Source organism: Eschrichtius robustus, chromosome 13 (genome assembly GCF_028021215.1).
Source record: "Eschrichtius robustus isolate mEscRob2 chromosome 13, mEscRob2.pri, whole genome shotgun sequence".
Lineage (NCBI taxonomy): Eukaryota > Metazoa > Chordata > Mammalia > Artiodactyla > Eschrichtiidae > Eschrichtius > Eschrichtius robustus.
In genome coordinates, this window is record NC_090836.1 from 24,521,049 (window position 1) to 24,545,872 (window position 24,824).

At 35.4% G+C, this 24,824-nt stretch overlaps 1 protein-coding gene across 2 annotated transcripts in view; it reads left to right on the forward strand.

Annotated features, from left to right (window-relative positions):
* The window catches only part of CCDC91 (coiled-coil domain containing 91), a 367,017-nt gene extending 342,423 nt beyond the window's left edge, over positions 1-24,594 (forward strand). For both annotated transcript variants that reach the window (XM_068561504.1, XM_068561503.1), the window contains one exon: positions 23,556-24,594. In XM_068561504.1, the coding sequence (XP_068417605.1) occupies positions 23,556-23,666 (111 nt within the window). In that variant the 3' untranslated portion in view covers positions 23,667-24,594. The remainder of the gene's footprint in view (positions 1-23,555) is intronic.
* Positions 24,595-24,824: the final 230 nt, after the last annotated feature.

Genomic DNA, 24,824 nt, shown 5'->3' on the forward strand with positions numbered 1-24,824 from the left:
TCTTTAAGAATTAAATGGTAGTGGGCATATAAACGAGCCTGACACATGGCATGTTATAAGTGCTTAATAAGTCTTTACTGTCATTATTTAGAGGAAATTGCATATTTTCTTTCAGACATAGTACTAATTATACTGATATACATGAAAGTAAGAAAAGCATATAAATTAACCCTTGATTGTATCACCCTCTCAATTAAGTATTAAGAAAACATTTGTACTTAGGAAGTACATAACAGAGTGATTCACAATAATGTAAAACTAGCTGTTTCATCAGTGTAGAAACATTCTTTTTTGATTTGGTTGTGCTGATTATCAATAATAAGCCATTAATATCTTTTAAATATCAAGAGAAATTAACTACAGTAGATGAAGCTGTATCTACTCAGCTGCTTCCCTTTATAAAAAAAGTTTTATTTTAGTTTAATGTAAATTCTAAGAATACCACTCAGTGGTATTTCACAAAGAAAGCACACCTGTGTAGCCAGCACTTAAGTCAAGCAGAAAATTCCCAACATCTCAGACACCCCCCAACCCCGGCCTCCTTCCAATCACTACTACTCCACCAAAGGGAACCTTCTTCCATAGGAACGTACATTGTAAAGACTAATGGAGGGGATGTTAACACATTCTTTTAATAAGTCCACAGACTCCTTTAGGCCTTCGAGAACAATCTGGCATTTTAAGAAGAGAATAGTCTTCTGACACTGAAGTATTTCATGCTAAACATGTCAAAGTGCTTTTTACATCATCAGTAATATGCTTTGACATGTTTAATATGAAGGCCTTCAGGGGCAGACAGTTATTTTCCCTTCTTAAAATAGAGAATGAGGCAGGGTTTAACTACATGAAAAAGTTCATGATTAAAAAAACAACAGCAGTAATCAATCTGTCGTGGCTTCACTAGAATGCCCATTAGTCAGTCATGCAAACTTCAGTAGACATGGAGATGTGGGAAGTGAACTGGAATGAACCTCTGTTCTGCTCTTATCCCATGCATTCAGGTAATTTTATTTTTTTGTATTTTTCACTAATGTCTGGATGGAATTCATATCTCTCCTTCCTTCCTTCTCTGTTTCAAAGGTCATGCTAATCTACACTGACAATTAATTATGTGCTCTGAATAATGTATGAATATCCAAGAAAATCCTTTGAAAGATATCCAGTTTCCTATTTCTTAGAGTTATTTCCCCATCCTAATTTTTCTTTGTCTTACTTCATGTTATATGTTTTTAAGTTACTTAAAACAAACAAACATAAACAGGAGGTCATTACAATTCTTGTTCCCAAATGTTTAGTTTGGCATGTGATGCAAGGCCTCAATTGCAGGCTGGAACGCCAGAAGCTCGAGCTGAAGACAAGAATGTGGTGTGCAGGCGTGATTTGAATTCAGGAAGAGTGTTTATATTTTCCCAAGGGCCTCATTAACAAGAGTCAAGCCCTAACTGTTACTACCAACACATTTTAACAGATTAACTTTTCTGATTTGTGAAGTAGAGTATCATCTTATATGTGTACATCTTTAAAAAACCTTCTCTTCCCTTTCAACTGCCCTTTAAGCTACTGCAGAAAGTTTAACAGTCAGTCCTTATCACACTGGAAAATGTGTTTTTGTTAAATATCCCATGGCACATATTCACCCAATAGAGTTTTATTTTTTGATATTTTCAAAATTAGAAACAACCTAAATGTCCACCCATAGGGGACTGGTTAAATGCATTATGTTAAAATGGAATACTGTGTGTCTACTAAAAAGAATGATATTTATCTACATTTGTTGATATGGTTGTAAAACCTCCTGAATCATATGAACTTGTATATTTAAATGTATTTTGCTATATACCTCTGTGTGTGTGTTGTATTGCAAAATATATTTTAATAAACAAAAGAAAAATGTGATCAATGATCTCTAGGAGGTGGGCTAGGAGAGATTTTGCTTCCTGCTATATAATCCTTTGTTTAAATATATGATATATGATTATATCTTAGTTTTAAAAAGAGAAAACCAGTTTAAATAGACCATTGTGTTTTTTTGTGTCTACTTTTTATATGTCCTATTTCAACCCTTTTTCTTTACATTTAAAAAGTATATTCAGAATCCTCTCCAGAGCTTTGGCTGAAACAGCATACAGGTTTGAATTGAGTGTCCTAGACAGAGAAGGCCAGAGTTTTGGTTTCCCATTTAAGCCATGCCGCACTTAGAGGGAGAGGCTGACCAATGAAGTCAGTGCCAAAACTGAGAGTGGTACTGGGGTCGGGGAGAGTTCTCTAGCTCAGTTTCTTACTCATTCATCTGGGTGTGTTTTGTGGCTTTAATAGGATTAGAGAAACATTTGCTTTGAGGCTTCAGGAGGATTTTCATGCTGCTCAACTCACAGAGCAATATAAACCCACAGGATTAAGAATGGGGTTTCTGTGAAGTGAGAAGGGTAAGAAGAATACATGCATCTGGTTCCCTCCTTGTTTTCTACTTGCTAAGGAAGGCACTCCAAGATGGTGGGGACAGAAATATATGTGTAGACAAGGGCATAGTTTTCAAGGAGACATGGTATGATGTGTTTTTTAAGGAAGTTGTTACAACTCTTTAAGAAGAAAGGCAAGTCCAATTGCAAGTGGTTTGTTGAAAATAAGACCAATAGAGAAAATGACTTGTCTCTCAAATATGTTATCCCATCATTGTTTGCTTAATCTTCCATATTTATTATTTCTCGACCTTGATTTTTCCTACATTTTGAGTCCCATAAATATTGAAGTTATTCTTCCTGTCTACAGTTCAGAGACCGATATTACCTCTTGTAATTTAGGTGAATACTGACTTACTCCAGCAGCCATCTGAACTGGAGGTGGAAGTAACACCCTCAAGAAATTGAGAATCCTAAAAAATAGCATCCAATTAGGATCTGTGGTGGGTTGTATTCTCCTAAAAAGGCCACAGCGGTGTTTCCAGGCCAACATTCTCTTGCCACTCCCCGTCGGTCAGCAGAGTCTGTTTCTCCTCCCCTGAGTCTGGGGCCGAACTTTTTGAATGCCCCAACGGACAGAATGTGATGGATATGACACTGCATGATTTCGAGGCTGGATCATAATAGGCAATAAGGCTTCCACCTATCTCTTTTTCTCTCTTGAAACACTCACTTGTGAAATCTGACCACCAGGCAATGACAGAATTGAAAGTAGCCTGTGTGGGGGGACAAGCATCAACCATCAGATATGAGAGTGAATGAGTCCTCGATGATTCTAGCTCCTAGCCTTCAAGTCTTCCAACTGAGGTCCCAAACACCATGGAGCAAAGATAGGTTGTCACAGCTGCACCATATTCCAGTTCCTAACCCACCGAATATGTGATCATAATAAATGGTTGTTTTACACCACAGAGTTTGGGGGTAATTTGTTTTGCAGCCATAGTGACTGGTACAGGGCCACTTGAGATGGATAAGGAAGTATCTGCAGACAAGGGCAAAGTTCTTTTTGAGAGAAAATTTGTATCTCTACAGTGTGGCCTAGATTCAAATAGTACTTCTTAAAAGATACAAGTAGCTAATATTTTATTTGAGATGCACAGAGAATAGTAATGAGAGAATTAGTTATTAAAATCTACTGAAGCAAGCAGAGCTTATGCATCCAGAGACCACTGAAAGGAGTCTCCTTAGATCCAATTAAGCACTCCCTGAGGTTCCAGGATGTTTTAGGACTTAGAATGTTATCTACACTAGTGGATCATTCCAAAATGCTGTCTTTTCAGAGAGATTTCAATATGTCATTAATTAGTTCTTCTGGTTTTAGAAGCACAAAGTTAGCAATGTCGTAAAAAATTTAGGCTGGAACATTCACTGTGTTAATAGATCTAACAAAGTTTAGAAAATGAGTGATTCCCAATAACAGTTCCCAGTTTTCAGTGATAGAAATTAAGAAACTTGACAATTTGTTCCTTTTATTGTTTTGTTATGAATTTCAAAACGTATATAATTTTCAAATAAGTTTATAAATTATCGTTACTAATTCTTTTATTCCCCCATTCGTCCTGATTATATCTATGTACCATGAAAATAAAGGCACTCAGTTATCAATTATTTAGAATGCAAACCTCTATTTCATGTGATATTGTATTTTATTAATAGATTTTGTAAATTTAAAGAATACCATCACTAGTGTACTGAGTATTTTATAAAATAATTTGCAGGTTTTTAAAATCATTTAAAATCATATGTACATCTTTTTGAAGGTAAATACACCATTTGACTCTTGAAAATTTTGAAAATGTATTATGGTATTTTTTTCTAAAGTACAGTTACTAAAATAAATTTGTAATTACCTCTTCTCTTTTTGTTCTTTATTCAATAAATTCAGCAAACATTTAGTCAGCCCCTACGATGTGCCAGGTACTGTTTTAGACCTTGGAGATACAGAAATAAATACATCAGAATCCCCATTTTCCTTAGGGTTTTCTAGGGAGCTTACATTTTAGTGGGGTATGGGACTGACAATAAACAAATGTATGATATTTGGGGATGATAAATGCCATGAGAAAGGATCAATAGTTAGTGATGCAAATGAAGAGTAGGGGTGCTATTTTAAAGTGAGTGAGAGCAGTCCTCAGTGATGAACTGAGGTGGCATTTAAGAAGAGATGTGAATGTAGAGAGTGATCAAGTCATGCAGCTATCTAGAAGAAGGACATTCCAGATAGAGAGAACACCATGTGCAATGGGCGTATGTAGAAAGAGTGCTTGGTTGTATTTGAGAAAGGACTAGGAAGACAGGATGGCTGAAGCAAAGTGAGCAATGGGAAGACTGTTAGGAAGTGAAGTTTTAAAAGTTTGCCCAAAAGGAAAGTGAAAAAAATGATTTACATGGAGGGGTGACTATATCAAATGCTATCATGGACTTATGATTGAGCAGTCCTTAATTAATGTCATCTCTGATGATCTCACATTGAAGGGACTTCAGAAATTATAATTTAATCTCTGAAAAGGCTCAATGGATTTATTTATTTATTTATTTATTTTTTTAAGTTTAGCTCAATCTTTTTTTGTTTGTTTGTTTTGTTTGTTTGTTTTTTATACTGCAGGTTCTTATTAGGCATCAATTTTATACACATCAGTGTATACATGTCAATCCCAATCGCCCAATTCAGCACACCACCATCCCCACCCCACCGCAGTTTTCCCCCCTTGGTGTCCATATGTCCTCAATGGATTTATGATCATAGCAAGTCTTCTTAATTTTTAAATATATACATTTCAGAGAAGTAAATGGAGTGATCACTATTGAGTTTTAAACATAAGATATATTACTAGGATAAAAATGGTAGGGAACGCTGGATGAATATAATAAAAGTTTAAAGAAAGAGAGGAACAAATTGGCTTCTTTCTCTTGTTAATAGGCATTTAACTTTCCTCCATGTCTTTTCATGATTTGATAGCTCATTTCTTTTTTTGGAGGACATCTTAGTTGCTTCCAAGTTTTGTCAATTATGAAGAAAGCTGCTATAAACATCCATTTTCAGGTTTTTGTGTGGACATAAACTTTCAACTCCTTTGGGTAAATACCAAGGAGCACAATTGCTGGACCATATGAGAAGAGTATGTTTAGTTTTGTAAGAAACCACCAAATTGCCTTCCAAAGTGGCTGTACCATTTTGCATTCCCACCAGCAATGAATAAGAGTTGCTCCATATCCTCACCACCATTTGGTGATGTCAGTTTTCCAGATTTTGGTCATTCTAGTAAGTGTGTAGTGGTATCTCATTTCAGTATGTGTTTCTCTGATGATACATGATGTGGAGCATCTTTTCATATGTTTGTTTGCCATCTAGTTATCTTCTTTGGTGAAGTATCTGCTAAGGTCTTTGACCCATTTTTTTAATCAGGTTATTTTCTTATTGATTTTTTTAAAATTTTATTTATTTGTTTATTTATTTATTTATTTATTTATTTATTTATTTATTTATTTATTTTTGGCTGTGTTGGGTCTTCGTTTCTGTGCAAGGGCTTTCTCTAGTTGCGGCGAGCAGGGGCCACTCTTCATCGCGGTGTGCGGGCCTCTCACTGTCGCAGCCTCTCTTGTTGCAGAGCACAGGCTCCGGACGCGCAGGCTCAGTAGTTGTGGCTCACGGGCCTAGTTGCTCTGTGGCATGTGGGATCTTCCCAGACCAGGGCTCGAACCCGTGTCCCCTGCATTGACAGGCAGATTCTCAACCACTGCGCCACCAGGGAAGCCCCCTTATTGTTGATTTTTAAGAATTCATTGTATATTTGAATTATAGTCTTTTATCAGATATGTCTTTTGAAATATTTTCTCCCTGTCTGTGACTTGTCTTCTCATTCTCTTGATACTTTCACAGGACAGAAATCATTAATTTTAATGAATTATAGCTTATCAATTATTGCATGGATTGTGTCTTCATTATTGTTTATAAAAAGTCATCACCATACCCAAGGTCATTTAGGTTTTCTCCTATGTTGTCACATAGGAGTTTCATAGTTTTGCAATATACTTTTAGGTCTGTGATCCATTTAGAGTTAAGTTTTGTGAAGGGAATAAGATCTGTATCTAGATTCTTTTTTTTTTTTTTTTTTTTTTTTTGGCCCTTTGATGTCCAGTTGTTCCAGAAGCCTTTGCTGGAAAGACAATCTTTTCTCAATTGTATTGTCTTTGCTCATTTGTCAGAGATCAGTTGATATATTTATGGGGGTCTATTTCTGGACTCTCTATTCTGTTCATTGATCTATTTGTCTATTCTTTCATCAGTACCACACTGTCTTGATTACTGTAGCTTTATAGTAAGTCAAAGTCTGGTAGCATCAGTCCTCCAATGTTGTTCTTCTCCTTCAATATTGAGTCGGCTCTCTTGGGTGTTTTGCCTCTCCATATAAACTTTAGAATCAGTTTACTGACATTCACAAAATAACTTGCTGGGATTTTGATTGGGATTGCATTGAATCTAGAGTAAGTTAAGAAGAACTGACATCTTGACAATATTGAGCTTATCCATGAACATGCAGTATCTATCCTATTTAGTTCTTTGATTTTTATCCATCAGTTTTATAGTCATCCTCATATTGATCTTGTACATATTTGTTACATCTATACCGAAGTATTTCATTGTGTGTTTAATTTAAAATTCTACTTGTTCATTACTATATTATATAATAATGTAATTATTACATTACATTATAATTATAATAATATAGTTATTATATAATTATATATATTATATAGGAAAGAAATTGACTTTTGTATATTAACCTTGTATCCTGCAAACTTGCAATAATTGCTCACTAGTTCCAAGAATTTTTGTCAATTCTGTAAGATTTTCTACAGAGTCAATCATGCCATCTTTATCATAAAACAAAGACAGTTTCATATCTTCCTTTCAAATCTGTATACCTTTTATTTCCTTTTCTTGTCTTACTGCATTAGCAAGGACTTCTAGTATGATGATGAAAATGGTTAAGAGGGGACATCCTTGCCTTGTACCTGATCTTAGTGGGAAAGCTTTGAGTTTACCACCTAAAGTATGATGTTAGCTCAAGGGTTTTTGTAGATAGTCTCTGTTAAGTTGAGAAAGTTCCCACCCTTCCTAGTCTACTGAGAGTTTTTATCATAAGAGTGTGTTGGATTTTGTCACACAGTTTTCTTCATCTATTGATATGATCATGTGACTTTGCTTATTTAGCTTGTTGATGTGATGATTACATAATTAATTTTTGAATGTTGAACTAGCCTTGCATACTTGGGATAAAGCCCACTTGGTCATTGTATATAATTCTTTTTATACTTTTTTGGGTTTGATTTGCTAATATTTTGTTGAGGATTTTTTCATCTATGTTCATGAGAGATGTCTGTAGTTTTCTCTTCATGTCTTTGGTTTTGGTATTAGGGTAATGCTTGCCTCATAGAATAAGTTAGGAAGTATTCCCTCGGCTTCTTTCCTCTGATTCCATATAGCTTTTGACTGCTAAATTTTCACAGAAAAATAGAGGACCAACCTCTGTTTAGAGAATATGACTAGATTTTTAGTTTATCATACTTAATATTTAACAGATTTTTAATATATATGGTTATATTCAGAGTCACTATATTGGCATTTCCTAAAGACTTTAAACTCCATCGTGTCTTTTATTTAGAGAAATCTGGACATACATCAGCAAAACTATCATTTTTCATCCAAACATAGTGATACCAAATGTAGTAAATGAGGTGGTAAGTCATTTGGATAGGTCATACCCATGGAATTTCTATATGATAATAGTCTGCATTTGTTTTACCACACACCATTTAGATTACTTGATCCTTCTGTTCCCTTGCATAATGTCATTTGTTTATATTAAAACACAAGAAGAAAGAGTTTCAGTGTATTGGCTGGATTTGTTCACATTAAAACACAAAAAGAGGGCTTCCCTGGTAGCTCAGTGGTTGAGAGTCTGCCTGCCGATGCAGGGGACACGGGTTCGAGCCCTGGTCTGGGAAGATCCCACATGCCGCGGAGCAACTAAGCCCGTGAGCCACAACTACTGAGCCTGCGCGTCTGGAGCCTGTGCTTCGCAACAAGAGAGGCCGCGATAGTGAGAGGCCAGCGCACCGCGATGAAGAGTGGCCCCCGCTTGCCGCAACTAGAGAAGGCCCTCGCACAGAAATGAAGACCCAACACAGCCAAGAATAAATAAATAAATTAAATAAATAAATAAATAAATAAATAAATAAAAATGGGAAAGCAAGGCTTGTGCCATCATGTCTTCTTTAAAAAAAAAAAAAAAAAAAAACACACAAAAAGAAAACATTTCAATGCATTGGCTGTATTGCCTTAATTAAGTGGATCCTCAGACAGTACACTGTAGTGGAGAAAGAGCAGATGTCTTGGGACTGTGTTGCTACCTTATATGGTATTACAGGAGCATCTCAAATGCAGTGTGCACTTATGGATAACTTTTTTTTTAATAAAATTATCCCCACACCTTCATTAATCTTACTTCCTAGTTCCAGTGCATTTGTAATGATGCTTGGTGAAGATGGGTTACACTTAAGTTACTTTGCCAGATATTTTTCTGAACCTTTCTCACCTGTAAATATAAATATATAAATATAAATATAGGTGAGAAATGTAAATTTTAAATGGGAATTTTTATTAATTGAGATGGTTATTTCTGTAGGAATTCTAGTTTACAATCATTTGCTTATTTTGTATGTATAAAAAAGCAAATACAGAAGATCATTGTTACTTAGTTGACAAGAAAAATAAATGATTGAAATAGAAACAGAAGTCATATAATACCTTTTATACCAGCCTCACAAATGCCTCTGGGCTATAAACCATCAATTTATGAAATTTCTACCCAAAATGCCACCAATTCTGCTTTGCAGATTCCCTACAGATTTTTAAAGGAAGGAAGAGAAGATTCTTGGTCTTTTCTTGCTTTCATTTGTTTACCATTACTGTATTGTCCCATTTTATAGGAAAGCCTTTTAACTTTAACATTGTAACATAGCATAGGTATACTTTTCATCTTAGTGAGAGAAGTATAGTATATGATTAGGAGTGTGTGGTTTTCAAATCAGATTTCCTGGATTAAAACTGAGCTTTGCTATTTATTAGATTCATAAACTTGGGCAAGTACTTTAACCTTTCTTGGCCACATTTTGTTCATCTGTAAAATGGAGATTAAAATAGTCCCTACTTCACAGAGGATTATTATGAGAACTAAATGAGTTGCCCCATGTAGAGTGCTTACATTACTTGGCACATAAAAAGTTCACTTTCGGTGTTAGCTATTAGTGCTGTTATTTTATTGAGTTCCCTAACTGTATAGTTGAGATCAGAATGTCTTTGGTTCTACTCACTCTGTCTTGAAGTATTTGTTAAATACGTTTTTGTTCCAGAAGTGGTTTGTGACAACTTAAAATGTATGTATTGTTAAATTTCATGGTGAATGGAAAATGAACACCAAATAATGAGTGTGAAGCTGATAGAGAGTCAATATAAATATATATTTATATTTATGCCACAATGTCCTGTCTACTTACCAAAGTTAAAATTGCTTGGAATTTCCTGGGGACAAAACTATCATATTTTATCCATAATATTCATAATTTTTAAATTGATTAGGAACTTTATGTTTCTTTCCAGATATTATAAGTTAACTTGTTTCCCTAGGCAAAATTTCACTGCTGTAGTTTTAAATCCATCCCCTTTATATGTTTTTTTAACATTTTTAGGTGTTTTTCACTCTTCTAGATTGTGGATGAAATACTCTATTTAGCAGAGAACAGGGGAAAAAATAAAAGAGGCACTTGCCAATGCAACTTGCATACCTATATGTTCAGGTGATGGACATAACCTGATCATTATGATTATTTTATTTTTATTTTTTACCATTCTTATACTCTTAAGCCATTACAGGATATTTTATTCCATTAATTGTTTTTCAGTGCCCAAATTAAAATTTCCAGTTCAGTGGAAATTTCAGTCTCACTGACAACATTTTGAGCCTCAAGTGAATTTTTGTTTCTATTATACTAGTAGACACATACAGTGTAAACTTGGTACCTTTATCACTGGGATTTATATTTGCCTCCTAGTAACAGAAACTAGAAATAACAATGGCATAAGCAAGTCCAGAGGTAAGCAGTTCAAAGCTACGGAAGCTTAACAAAATCATAAAAGATTCAGGATCCTTCTGACTTTGTACTTTTTTAATCTTTAGCACTGGCTTACATGATTAGCGCTACAGAATGGCAGCTGGAGCTCCAGTAAACACATTTGTGATAGAGGAAAAAGGAAAGATGCAAGAACCAAAAAGGGAAGAAAATTAGGGACAGGCGTCTGTCCCACTTTTAAGGAGCTGTTTTGGAGTTCCTCCCCAATAACTTGCACTCACGTCTCTTTAGCTACCCCTGGCAGCGATAAGGGAATGATGCCTGGAGGATGTTCACATTTTTCCTAGGACTAAACTGTAATTTTATTGGTAAGAAAGAAGAGTGGATATTGGAGAGAGAATTCTCAAGCTTTGCCATAATCCCTGACTTCTCATATCTTCTGTTTGGAAGGTGTTCAGTGTTAAGTTTCTTCAGCATCTTCTCTTTGAGCAGGTGCTATTACCATTTTTAGGCAATAATATCCAAACTTAGCTTTCTTAATTTAAACCAGACCTCCTTTGCTTGCTTACAAGGAGGAAGGTTAGGGTTTTCCTACATTTCTCAATCCAGCTGGGATTTTAGGAGGACTGACAGGTGCTTTCCCACTTGGTTCACTCAGTAGGATAAATCTGTTTTAAAATGTGCCAGACAGATGGTATTGTGTTTTTTCCAGGCTTCAGTGATCAAGTACACACTGTAAAATCCTGAATGACGAAGAAGAGCAGCCCTATTTAAAATGAGAGGAAAAAAGTCTATTCTCACTAACTTCCATTTGATTCAATGTTTCTTTGTTCCATTGGTTCTATTTTGGATACTGAGGATTTCATAATGGGAATCAGGTGTGCATCCTAGCTGCAGAGCAGCTCCCCTTGGGCACGTAGCCCCTTCTCTCAGTAGTGGAAACGAAAAGAAGCACAGATTCTCAAAGCCTCAGAGGTACCCCAAGGTGAGGTCTGTCCCACACAGTGCCTTTATGAACATTTCCCCTTTCTTTCGTTATGGACCTAGAAAGAAGTAATCAATTGTTTTTGTATACAGCCACTGAGGTTTACAGATTCTTTAAGGCATATGTGATGTATTTGATGTGCCAGTTTTTCTTTAAATGCTTCTGTTGCATTTTCAGGGAACCATTTGTATGTTAACACAACAGAAACCTTCCTGAACCTACCTCTTAGGAAGAGAAGATAATTACATGTCTTAAGGACGATATCTAGAGGGATTTTGGCATCTTGACAAGTTTCTGCACAAGTGTACACAATGCAATAAACCCCTACATATTTATAGCAAAACAGATACTGTGCCAAAGCCCCCAGCCATACCTGAAGTTCTTATCTGAGAAGGCACTGTACTATTGTGGTTTAGAGAATAGATTAGTGTCATACACACCTGGATTTGAATCCTGGCCCTGCCACTTGGGCAAGTCATAACATCTCTAAGCCTTAGTGGCCTCATTCAGAGTTTCAGGAGAATAAAAATGAGATAATACACAGTAGAGGTTTTCCAGTGATGCCCTGCACTTACGTAATTTCCTTCCCTTGAGCCTGGGCTGGCCGAAGCAAAGTTGGCTTTTGGGAAGATCATGGCCTCTGTCTTGGGCGCTGTCTTGCTCTCTTGGCGTGCTCTCATTCTCTCTCGGTTGCTTGCTTTGGGAGAGCCAGCTATCGTGTTATTAGGCACCCTTGTGGAGAAGCTCGCGTGAGCTCTGTTGGAAGTGGACGTTTTGAGGCCTGTCGCCAGCCACTCGGTGAGCTTGGAAGCAGCTTCTTCCCCTGCTGGACTTCGAGCTCCTGCAGCCCAGCCACAGCTTGATCGCAAGCCCTCAGTGGAGACCACGTGTGAGCGGCACTCAGGCTGCACCCAGTTTCCTGACCCACAAAAGTGGGGAGAGCATAAGTATTTGTTGTTTTTTGTTTTAAACCACTAGGTTTGGGGTGATTTGTTACACAGTAATTGGTAACTAATACAACACATAAGGAGGTTCACCTGTGCATAGCAGGTAATAATAGTAACACTGTTCTCAAAACAAGAGAAGATCAGACTTGATCCAGGACTGTTAATTTTGCCATGTAAATCAACTTCAATATATGTGTGCAGAGAGCTCAAAAATAAGCCTTGTGTTCAGTTCTTTGCATGCTTTTGTAGATTGAAACATAAAAGGCAAAATATATCAGTTATCTGAGAATTTTAAGATAGCACAGGAAGACAAGAACCCAAGAGGTCATGTAATTCTTTCTCCTACTTCAAAATAAGGTGAAATTTAAATTGCTGAAAATCAAAACAAAAGAGTCCTACAGAGAGTAATTGGCAGATACTGTTCCTTGGATTGACACAAAAAAATTGCTAAAATCTTTAAAACTTGATGAAAATACAAGAGTTTGTGTTTGTTGTACTTGAACAATTTGTTACTTAACAGTATTTGTTTGGGATTTTTATGTTATTTAATTTACAAAAGGCCATCCTATAGATTGCAATATTTGCACTAACCAAGGTCTTAAAAAAATGTAGAACAAGGCTATTCATGGTTTGGGAGCATGTAACAAATTTTATTAAAAACTTTATGTGGAATGTCATATTAAAATCAGTTAGTCTGTCTTGCCAGAATCGATCCATTTTTTATTTGAGATAAATTCTTGCCATTGAACTCTAGAAAGTAGGATATGGAACTTATTAATAGGTAAATACAACCTTATGGATCAGAGCCCTAAGATGGGGTTACTGTGCAATTACTATTCTACTATACAATTTTAGTTACCTTTTCTTTTGTTCTAAAATTTTCCTAAATCTGTGGTGTTTAAAAATGTATTGGAAATTGTCTGAATTAGGAGTAAAGCAGTTGTTACCAGAATTATATTCTTTTCAAATTTATTAAACCTCACATATGGAAGTTTATACTAGAAAGTCTAGTGTCTACATTCACTCGCTACCACAGTGCATCCTTTTCTGGCCAACTGCTGTTGCTTAACTTACAAGATCGAATAAGATTGTATTCCAAGGTGGTATGCCTGCACATTAAGGTCTGGAATACATATTGGTTTATGCTGCCCAGATGATTTAGTGAAGAGCAAAAATGAGTATTCCCATTTCCCAGTGGATTCTATGGTAGTTTGGGATAAAAAAGCAGAACTGCCCAAATATGTAGAACTTATTTTAGATGATTCAAAAACAGAGAATTGACTTACCCTAAGACATCTTAAAACAAAAACAAAGCAAAACTCACAGTTCTTTAGTTGTGGCCAATGGGGTTTAAGACTCTTTATACCCGTTTTTCATTTACTCTAAAAGAGCATCTGTAATTCATCTTGTGCTTGGTGGAAAGTTACACAACTTCTTTATATGTTGATATTTTTTAACTAAATAGTCAGATAGCCTTGAAATATATTTCAAAGTTGAAAAAGTTTCTCAAAGAGAATAGGAGATGTGAACTCTGGAGTGAGAGTCTTCATGGGCCGTGATGGCCTGTGAATGTTTTGGTAAAGAGGTCAGGTCTACATTTTCAGAAGTTCAGGTCGAGGCAACTGGCACTGCCTTAGTTCAAATCACTCTCCTGATCATGTTGAATCTTTTAGAGTTAGAGTCATTCTCAACATGTATTTATATCACTATTATCCTCAAGTTGGTTCAAAGTCTCTTCCAACATGATTTACAATAATGACATAGTTATATTCCCAGAGAGGGGTTGTTCTATCTCAACTTCAGCTTTATATACAATATATCCCTCTTGCGGTCAAATTTACTTCTCTGCAAATATAAAGAAAAGAGTATTTATTACTTATCTGAAAATATAAAGACTGTTTTAAAAGAGAAACTCTTTATGGTTGGTATACCCGTAATAAGACAGATACTATAGAACTTCCATTAATGCTACAGTAATATTACAGATAAGTCTAAATTTTCTTAGGCTGAAATGCAGAATTTGAGGATACAGGATAAAGGCAAAGATGGTGGTATTTAAAGCAAAAATGTTTAGATGTCACAATAAAAATAATCACCACTCAAGAATAACAATCATCTTCAAGTCTGTCAGTCCTTATTGTTTGTTCATGAAACGAACCAGCCCATTATGAGTATGTGTGCATATTAAGTTTTAAAATTGATTCATAATCTACTTCCGTCATGGCTACATTGAGAGAAAGGATAGTTATATCATCTCACCCAGAATGGTTGTCAGCACCTTTCTGGTCATAGTGCTGGTACTCTAGGGATGAATCTTATCTGTCCGTTGTCAAATGTCCGTTGTCAAAATGTGAGGGCACAGAATCTACTTGATACATAGTAGGATTTATTAAGCAAAGATAAACTCAGGCTAATACTTTTAAATGTATTTTGAAGAAGTACATTTTGTAAGTGTAGGAGGACATATTAGGTTTGTGAAATTGGTCTGTTAACAACTCAGTGTATCAGTTTTCCACAACTGTAAAATGTAGATGTTAGACTAAGCAGTCTCAAAATCTCTTACCAGTAAAATTCCATGATTATTTATTAAGGGGAAACTGAACCAGTATAATATTCTCCCTATATATACAGTTTGTTTTTAGTCTAGGGGAGTTCTTAAGAAAAATTGATTTGTGGTGTATTTTCCAAAGAATGCTTTACACACACACACAATTCCAAGGTTTAAAAGCTTGAGAAACATTACCTATGCTATAGCCATTTTGGCAATTCACAATGCTTATTATTAGCACAAAAGCTATATACAAGTATAAAAGGAAGCTTTTTATCCTGCGTTTCCAAAATTCCCTCCAGTTCATCATAACTCAATAAATGGCACCATCATTCTAAGAATCACCTTTTACTTCTCTTTTCCTTTCATCCATACTTCTAATCCATCAGCAACTCAAGTTGGTCCTATCTAAAAATATATTTTAAACCTGACCTGCTGTTTAAGCCTCTACTGCCAACAGTCTGATTAACTTTATATTTTCCCCAGACCGAAAGTCTCCTAACTGGGTTTTCTTCTTCTACTCTTGCCCCCCAACCACCTCTTGTCCCCAGTACAAGTGTGATTGTCGTCGTTGTTGTTGTGGCCATGCTGCGCGGCTTGCAGGATCTCAGTGCCCCAACCAGGGACTGAACCCAGGCCATGGCGGTGAGAGCGCCGAGTCCTAGCCACAAGGCCACCAGAGAACTCCCTACAAGTGTGATATTTTTCAAACACAGAGTATGGTCACACTCTTGCTCAAAACTCTCCAGAGTCTTCTGATGACCTATAGTGCCCTTCCCGCTCTGGCCGCTGTCTGCTTCTCTGATCTTCTCTCCTACCAGTCCCCCCCTCACCTTGCTCATTTTGCTCCTGTCTTCTTTATTTATTGCCAGTCCTTATTCAAGCCAAGTCTGAACCCACATTTTGGACTTTTCTCTTGTGGTTTCATCTGTCTTTTAACTTTCTTTCCTGATGCTTTGGTGTGGTTGGTTTTCTCTAATCATCCCACCCAAAAGATGTCCCCTCTGTCTCTGTCAAATCCTTTACCCTACTTCGTTATTTTTTATAATACTGATCTCCACCTGAAGAATATTAATTTGTCTCCTCAAACTAAAATATGAACTAAAGTAAACTGTAAACTGTAAAGTATATAAGAGCAGAGAATTGTTTTCTTCACCACTATATTTCTCTAGTGCCTGCAACAGTGCCTGACACATAGTAGGTACTGAATAAATATTGAATAAATGAGTGAATGAAAGAATATATGAATACTCCTAAACTCCACTAAATTCGGACCTCCTTCCTCAGTGTCACTAAACGGTCTTTGTTCCTGCTTATCTGCTTTCCTAGAATTTCTTCCACATCTTGCTCCTCTTTAAGAAGACACTCTTGGGGCTTCCCTGGTGGCACAGTGGTTGAGAATCTGCCTGCTAATGCAGGGGACACAGGTTCGAGCCCTGGTCTGGGAAGATCCCACATGCCGCAGAGCAGCTGGGCCCGTGAGCCACAACTACTGAGCCTGCGTGTCTGGAGCCTGTGCTCCGCAACAAGAGAGGCCACGATAGTGAGAGACCCGCACACTGCGATGAAGAGTGGCCCCCGCTCACTGCAACTAGAGAAAGCCCTCGCACAGAAACGAAGACCCAACACAGCCAAAAATAAATAAATAAATTAATTAATTAATTAAAAAAAAAAAAAAGAAGAAGACACTCTTGGTACTCTGTTCCAGTCCTCTTCAAATCCTGCTCAACCTCTGTGACATTTTCTCTGCTACATTCTCCCACAGTGATCTCTCCCCCATTCTGACCTTCCACTGGACTCAGTCTTTATTGTATATATCATCACATAATAGTTCTTTAATGATTGTGTATGTCTCTTCAAAAAGATTATACACTTCTTAAGGACAAGGCCACTATATGTATACTTTTTGGGGGCTCAGAGCAATAATGCACAAATAGTGGCAGTCTTAACTTTGTTACTGGTCAGCTGATTGACCAATCAATCAGTGGATTGGCTCAATCTCAAGCATGTAAATGAAACAGCTTGAGGATGTGTGTGTATGTGTGGGGGATGCATATAAAGTCAGAAAAATAAAGGCATTCATACCCGAGCAGCACTGTTAAAAGGGCAGCGTTGCAATAAAAACTGAAGAACTATTCCACTTCTTATCAGAAGGTAAATAGTCCTTCTTACCTAATGTGATGATATCAACTGGGAAATCTGCCTGAGTAATTACAGTTCCGCATCATCATACTTGACCTTTCTTCAATGCCCACGAAAGAGCTTGTTAGTGAATGTGAAAATGGAATCCATTAAACATTTTACTAAACATAAAACATATGTTTATGAGTAATTTTCTATCAATTGATTTGCTGGATATCTCTTTTTAAGCATAAGTTTAAAATATGTAGGAGGGCAGGTTGGAAAAGTAACAGTGATAAAGGTAGGCCTAATATTTTCACATCTTCTGGTATATCTTATTGGTGAAAGCCCAGAAGATATTGAAATCACAATTAGTACTGTGTATTTAATATTTAATATATATATATTAAATATATATATACATATATTTTACATACATACATATATTCAAAAACAATGTATCATATTTTCTGGGATATAAACAGTGTTCTTAACAGTCCCATTAAAATAAGCCTTTTTTTTTTTTTATAGCTGAATTTGAATTTTGCTCTCTTGAGTTCACCATGCATCATATTGTGTGTTGGTGATAGGAAATAAAAGCCAAGGTCTAGAGATGTTTTGTTTTTCTTTTTCTTTTGCTATGGCATGAAATACTAATGGAAAGGTAAATCTAATACAGGAAATTATTGGAAAGTCGTGTCTTCTTTTTACCCCCTAAGCTTAATATTAACTTTTAATAAGTAGTATGTATGCTTCTAAATGGTTTTCAGCAGTATGCTAGCAAACTGAAGAGATGACAAAGAGGGAGAAAAAGATTTATAAAGCCCCGGTGTCTGTTTCAGAAACCTCAGAATTTCCAGTTTCTTTTTTCAGGTATCTGAAAGAGCTGAACAGCAGCTGAAGCAACAGTAAATAGAAGGGAAAACAAAGTAGTTAGAGCTACACTGTTACGAAGAGATTGTAAATCCTACAGCCAGTGTTTGCTGCCGCTACTCTGGACATAACATTGTCAGCGTGAAGTCACAGAATACAAATCTTTGATTCACTTTGAGATGAAAGCCACAAAAACAGAACTAAGTCCCACTCTTCAAGGGTACAAAAAGAATATTTTGCCAAAATTCTTCTCACCTCAATAAAGGATAATAAGGTCATGCCTAATAAAACTGAAACTGTTGAAATTCAGGACTTCGCCAAGAACATCAGTTTGATGTACTTGTTTCAGAGAGAGGAATTGTCTCTGAACTATAAGAGAAAGGTCTCAAGTGTCCCCCTCATAGACGTGATCTTACATACCATGCCCAGAAAGCACCCGCCAAATTGGAATCTTAGATCTGAAATGGCCCAATTTATCTTCTTCCTCACAGAGTATCAGTCACCTTCTTGCTCCTTAAAGTGCTGAACTCCTGATTATTTAATGGATTCTTCTCTTCAGACAGTTCTGGAGAGGCATGGAGAAAGATGTGAAGTTTAGCTACCTAAACCCAAAGTCAGTACATCCATCATCTTATGGTTTCTAGTTCCAGGGTGACCTTTAACACAAACAAGAGAAGGGAAGTGCTTGGTATGTTTACATCGAAATCTCTCAAACTTTTTTGTCCTTGTACATATCCTTGCCTTTTAAGAAATTACAGGATATTCATTCTGATGCATAACCCAGAGGACTGTTACTTAACAACAATTGCAGGTTGATTGCTAGTTTGTGCAATTATGAGTTTGTGCTATACGCTATCAAAAGGAGAAGTTTCTCCTCTATCTAACATTCATAAATTCTAAGATATTAAATCAATTTTGTTTTTAATTGAATTCCTGATTGTTCGGGGTGGGGCTTCTAAAAAACTTTGAATTATTATATCTAATGTATGTGTATATATATATATATATATATACATATATATATATATGTGTATGTATGTTATGAACCATAATAGTAAAACAAACCCCCATGAAGCCACCTTCAAAATGAATCAACATATTTCATCCTGATTCCATCTTCCAAATACAACTATCCTCAGGGGGTTTTTTTAAATAAATTTATTTATTTATTTATTATTTATTTTTGGCTGCATTGGGTCTTTGTTTCTTCGCCCCTTGGAGGGAGGGGGCGGGGGGGGCGCTACTTTACATTGCGGTTGCGCAGGCTTCTCATTGCCGTGGCTTCTCTTGTTGCGGAGCATGGGCTCTAGGCACGCGAGCTTCAGTAGTTGTGGCTCCTGGGCTCTAGAGCACAGACTCAGTAGTTGTGGCACACGGGCCTACTTGCTCCACGGCATGTGGGATCCTCCCGGACCAGGGCTTGAACCCTCGTCCCCTGCACTGGCAAGCGTATTCTTAACCACTGCACCACCAGGGAAGTCCTATCCTCAGTTTTGATTGCATAATATCCTTGGCCTTAAAAAGAAAAGTTATATTGCCTATTGATGTAACTCAAAATAATATACTTTTAAATTTTGCTTGGTTTTTGGATTTTATGAAAAAAGGGGTTTTGAACTATCTGTAGTCTGATTGCTTCCTTTTTAAATTCAGTTTTATTACAAGTGTTTATTAATTTATATTTTTCTGAAATATTTGATGGTATGGTTGGTAATATGGTAGGTAATATGTGATATATTAAAATTTATTATACAGTTGTAGTAATTAAGACAGCATATATTTGCATAGGGATAGGTGAATTCTCTATGGAGTTAGACTAGGGAGCCTGAATACAGATTCATGCATATGTGTAAACCTGATTTATGACAGAAGTAGCATTGCAGATGACATATTTTTTGGCTCAAGCAGTTTCTGTAAGATATGCTAGCATAGGTATACAGAGGTCTGTGTTGATAGGTGTTCATTACAGCATTGATTATAATAGCAAAAGATTAGGAACAATTCAAATGTCTATCAATAGAATAATTTTTAAATAAATAATAAAATAATCCATTATATAAAATTATAAATATACAGTGGACAACTATGCAACTGTTTAAAAAGAAAACAGGGAAAACTGGTCCTCCCATACACTACAGATGGGACTGATAAATTGGTACTCTCACTCTGGAAAGCAATTTGGTAATAACTATCACAGTTTAAAATATGCAAGTCCTAACAGACAACCCAATTAAAAAATGAGCAGACGAACTGAATAGACATTTTTCCAAAGAGGAAATGCAGATGGCCAACAAGCACATGAAAAGATGCTCGACATTGCTAATCATCAGGGAAATGCAAATCGAAACCACAATGAGATATCACCTCACATCTGTCAGAATGGCTGTCATCAGAAAGAACAGAACTTACTAATGTTGACGAGGATGTGGAGAAAAGTGAACCCTCCTACACTGTTGGTGGGAATGTAAATCGGTGCAGCCACTGTGGAAAACAATATGGAGGTTTCTCAAAAAACTAAAAATAGAATTACCATATGACCCAGCAATTCCACAGGTGGGTATATAACCAAAAGCACAAAAACACTAATTCAGAAAGATACATGTACCCCAATGTTCATTGCAACACTATTTACAATTGCCAGGGTATGGAAGCAACCTAAGTGTCCATCAACAGGTGATGGATAAAGAAGATGTGGTATGTATGTGTATATATATACACAATGGAATATTGCTCAGCCATAAAAATGAATGAAATTTTGCCATTTGCAGCAACATGGATGGACTTGGAGGGCATTATGCTAAATGAAATAAATCAGACAATGAAAGACAAATATTGTATAATATCACTTATATGTGGAATCTAAAAAATAAACTAGTGAATAAAACAAAAAAAGCAGACTCACAGATATAAAAAACAAACTAGTGGTTACCAGTGGAGAGAGAGAAGGGGGGAGGGACAATGTAGGGGTAGAACTAAAAAAAAAGGGTTATTACGGAATTATATGAAATCATCTGTGTGAAACTTTGAAATTATAAAGCACTATAGAATTTAAAGAATCTTTCATTCAATAAAAAATAAAATAAATAATTAAAAGAAGCATTGGACATGAATGGATGAAGAGGGGTGACTGGCTAGGTATCTAATCAAAAGGCTGGCTTTCCCCATCTAGAATGTTGCGGATTACTCCGTGGATTCTGGAACACTGAAAACAACAACTGCACAGACAGTAAAAATGAATTACAAATACTTTGGCATCTAAGAGAGAAGTATGTGTCTAATCAGTCCATTGACTAATATTTTTATGTCAATTACCTAGAAGTGTCAGAAATTTTACTTTTTCTCTTAGTGAGATATTTTTTCATTAATTTCATTTATTCTTCACATGTTTACTGATGGCCTTGTGTATTGAACCTCTGCTTTTTGTCTTGCTCTTCTCCTAGTCTATTCTTCATACAGCGCCCATGTGAACATATGGTTGAACATATGTACAACCACAATTATATCACATTATACTATTTTTGCATCTAAAAGAATAAGTAAAATAAAATATGCAAATCTTATGATGTAGAAATTCCATGTATCAGAATCTGTCCAAGAGAAACCCTTGGACAACTTCTGAAGGGAGTGCACTCAGGTTGTAAATTTCCTTGTTGCTTCGTAAACAAGACAAAATTGGAATAAACTTACATGTCTATCAATGGGAAAGCGGCTAAATAAATCATGGAATGCAGTCAAGCAATTTCTTGAAAATGAAATAGGAAAATTTTCCAGTAATGACAGTGAAACAAAGTGATTATGTGAACCCTGCCATAGTTAACAATTACAAGATCTGGACCAAATATTTTTTGAAAACCTGTCTTTAAATGCTTGAAAACACCCAAAGTAGACAGAGACCACTAGGAATGGACCAGACCAAGGTGTTGGTTTACCCTTCTGTACTATTTGAATTTGAACCAAGTGCAAAATAATTTTATAAAACCGCAAATAATTAGATTTCAATCTGTTATATGTGTATTAAAATGAAACATTAAAAAATTCAACTTTAGTCTCCTACATAGCTTTTAAATTAGGTTAAGCATGTTTTTACTTTTAGAATTAAAAGTGCATCTATCATTTCCTAGTAGATTGCCTTGCTCTATTCGGGTTAAGTATTTATTGATTCAGTCAATCTCAGCAAGTATCTATTGAATGTCGAACATGTGGCCAAACCCTCTTCTAACATGCTGGGGTATGATAGTCGGCAAGACAGACAACTCTCTGCTCACCTGGGGTTTATCTTGTAATGAACTGTCTTATTTGATAGAGACTTGTAAGCAGAAGGTATATATTCACCTAAAGGTATCATCTGAGAGAGGAAGAAAAAAAAAAAAAACCCATGCGAGAAAAGGATAAGCAGGAATCTTACTTCTTTATGTACATTAAAATCCCAAAATATTAGAATTGAAGGGAGTCTTAGTAGTTTTCAATCTTTTTACATGAGGATTTTGCTAAATATAATATATTTTTTTGATTAATTCTTAGGATACTTCAAAATTTTAATCTTTCATTTTTTCAGTCATTTTGAATTCAGTGGATTATGGATGTGTAATTTAATAGAGAATTCTTGTTTGGATTTGTCTTTTTTCTTTTATATTGGGGGGAGCATGTAGGAGGAATAGTCAACTTTTACATAAATATGACAGGTATGTATCATGAAATGGAATTTATTTGGCTTTCTTTGGAGTTCCTCCGTTCTTCTATAACCTGTAGGTAATGTGTTGTCGTTGTTTATTTTTACACAATGAGCAATTTCTTAGGGCAGAAGAGTTAGAAACCCTTTTTTGATGTATCCAATAATCCTTGCCATCCAGAAAGTTCTTTGTTATATGACTTTTATTACTAAACCTCTATGGTTTTGTTCACTGTATTTGTTATTGATACACTAAAACAATCCTAATAAAAAATCTCTAACTCAACAGGAAAACCAAGTCAAATTTGTTTCAACAATATCACATGTTTCTTAAAATAAACCTTTCCCAAGAACTTTCTCTAATTTCAGGAAATTGTTTATATCCTCACTTATCCTTTGTCCCAGTTAAACTCTATGCATGGAGTAATTATGCTGTTTTTCTATACCATATTTTTCTTCTGTTTTTTGCATCTGTTATATTTTTATGATATTTGTGGATGTCTAGTCTTTATATTCATTAAGAACTGGTATTTTTATATACTATTTTATATTATCTGAAATCACTCTGATCAGATTTATGGTATTTCTCCAATAACTGAATACCAACATCAATTATAAAATTGTAATGATTATCATCTCATCTTAGATGATAGGCCAGAAATAGTGACTGCACTGTCTCTGAGTTTAAAGCACTATTCGATTTTCTAAATCATCATCTGAAAAGGTTTCTCTAGTGGGCTTCTGTAGCATAATATTCTTTAGCCCTCAACTAAGTATATTCTTTTTCTCTTTCTCTCTCTCTCTCTTTAAAAAAAAACAACAGCTTGATCAAGTCATCCGCCAAAGAAGCCTGTCCAGTTTGGAACTGTTCCTCTCTTGTGCTCAGAAACAGTTAAGTGCTTTAATAGCTACGGAACCAGTTGACATTGAATAAAGAGAACGTGACAAGCTAACCCACACTGGCAATGGATAAATCATTAGACCTCTAAAATACATGCTGTGAATTATAAAGATGCTTTTGTTTTCTTTCCAAACCTTGGAAAATTGATTTCCACTTCAAGGATTAACCAAAACAGTATTTAGAAGAACTACAAGAGATCTAATTTATTTTCTTTTGTTTTCTCCTTTACATTTACTATTATTTTATTAGCAGTAGTAGTAGCAGCAACAAAAAGTATGATGTGACCCCAAAACCATTGAAAATTACCAGATTACCAAAAGTTAATTAAGTAAACTTTGTAGCCTCTGGTGCCCTGTTACATTGTATTTGGCAAAAATAGTAAATATTTTTTACTTATTGTTTCACAATGACTTGATAAGATTCTAGGATGTCATCATACATTTATTTGATTTTGAGGATAGAAACAGCATGGTTTTCAACATCACCTATTTATCTATATAACTTATATATGAAACACTGATATGACAGAGAATTATTCTGATATTACCAAACCTCTTTTCTGTAGTGGGATCTATGTATTTTCATTGGTAACAATTAACAACACTAAAGATTATTAAATTAATTCAACTTTGATCTGATGTACCATTTAAAGGAATATATGTGTTTAATGTACTTATTTCTTTTCTTCAAAGTCACTATGAATCAATAAAATCGTTTTTTCTTATGAATCATACCATGAACTTAATCTCTAGAAAGAGAATATAACTTAGCCATGTATAGGGATTCGGGTTCAAATATAAGAGATGTGAAATACTTTCCCAGTACATCAGAAGGTACTTAATTCATGAGCAGCGTGCTTCAATGTGAAATCATGAGTTTTGTTTTGTTTTTTTCAAACATCAAAACTAAAATATCATTACAAATGTATACAAACCTTCTGTCTTGTTTTCTGAAATGCTCCTACTTTCATAGGCTTTGTACTTTTCTGAGAATTTCTCAGTGTAATAAAAAAGAGCTTCAAATCTTATTTGGTTATTATTATTTTTTAATACTTAAAAAAAATTAATTATTTAAAAAAAGTTTTTTCTTACTCAAACTTCTACACCCATGGATGATGATGTTTTTAATTTATACCTTCCCCTAAATATTATAATAATATTTATCAAGAATCTTTAAATGTTAATGACTACT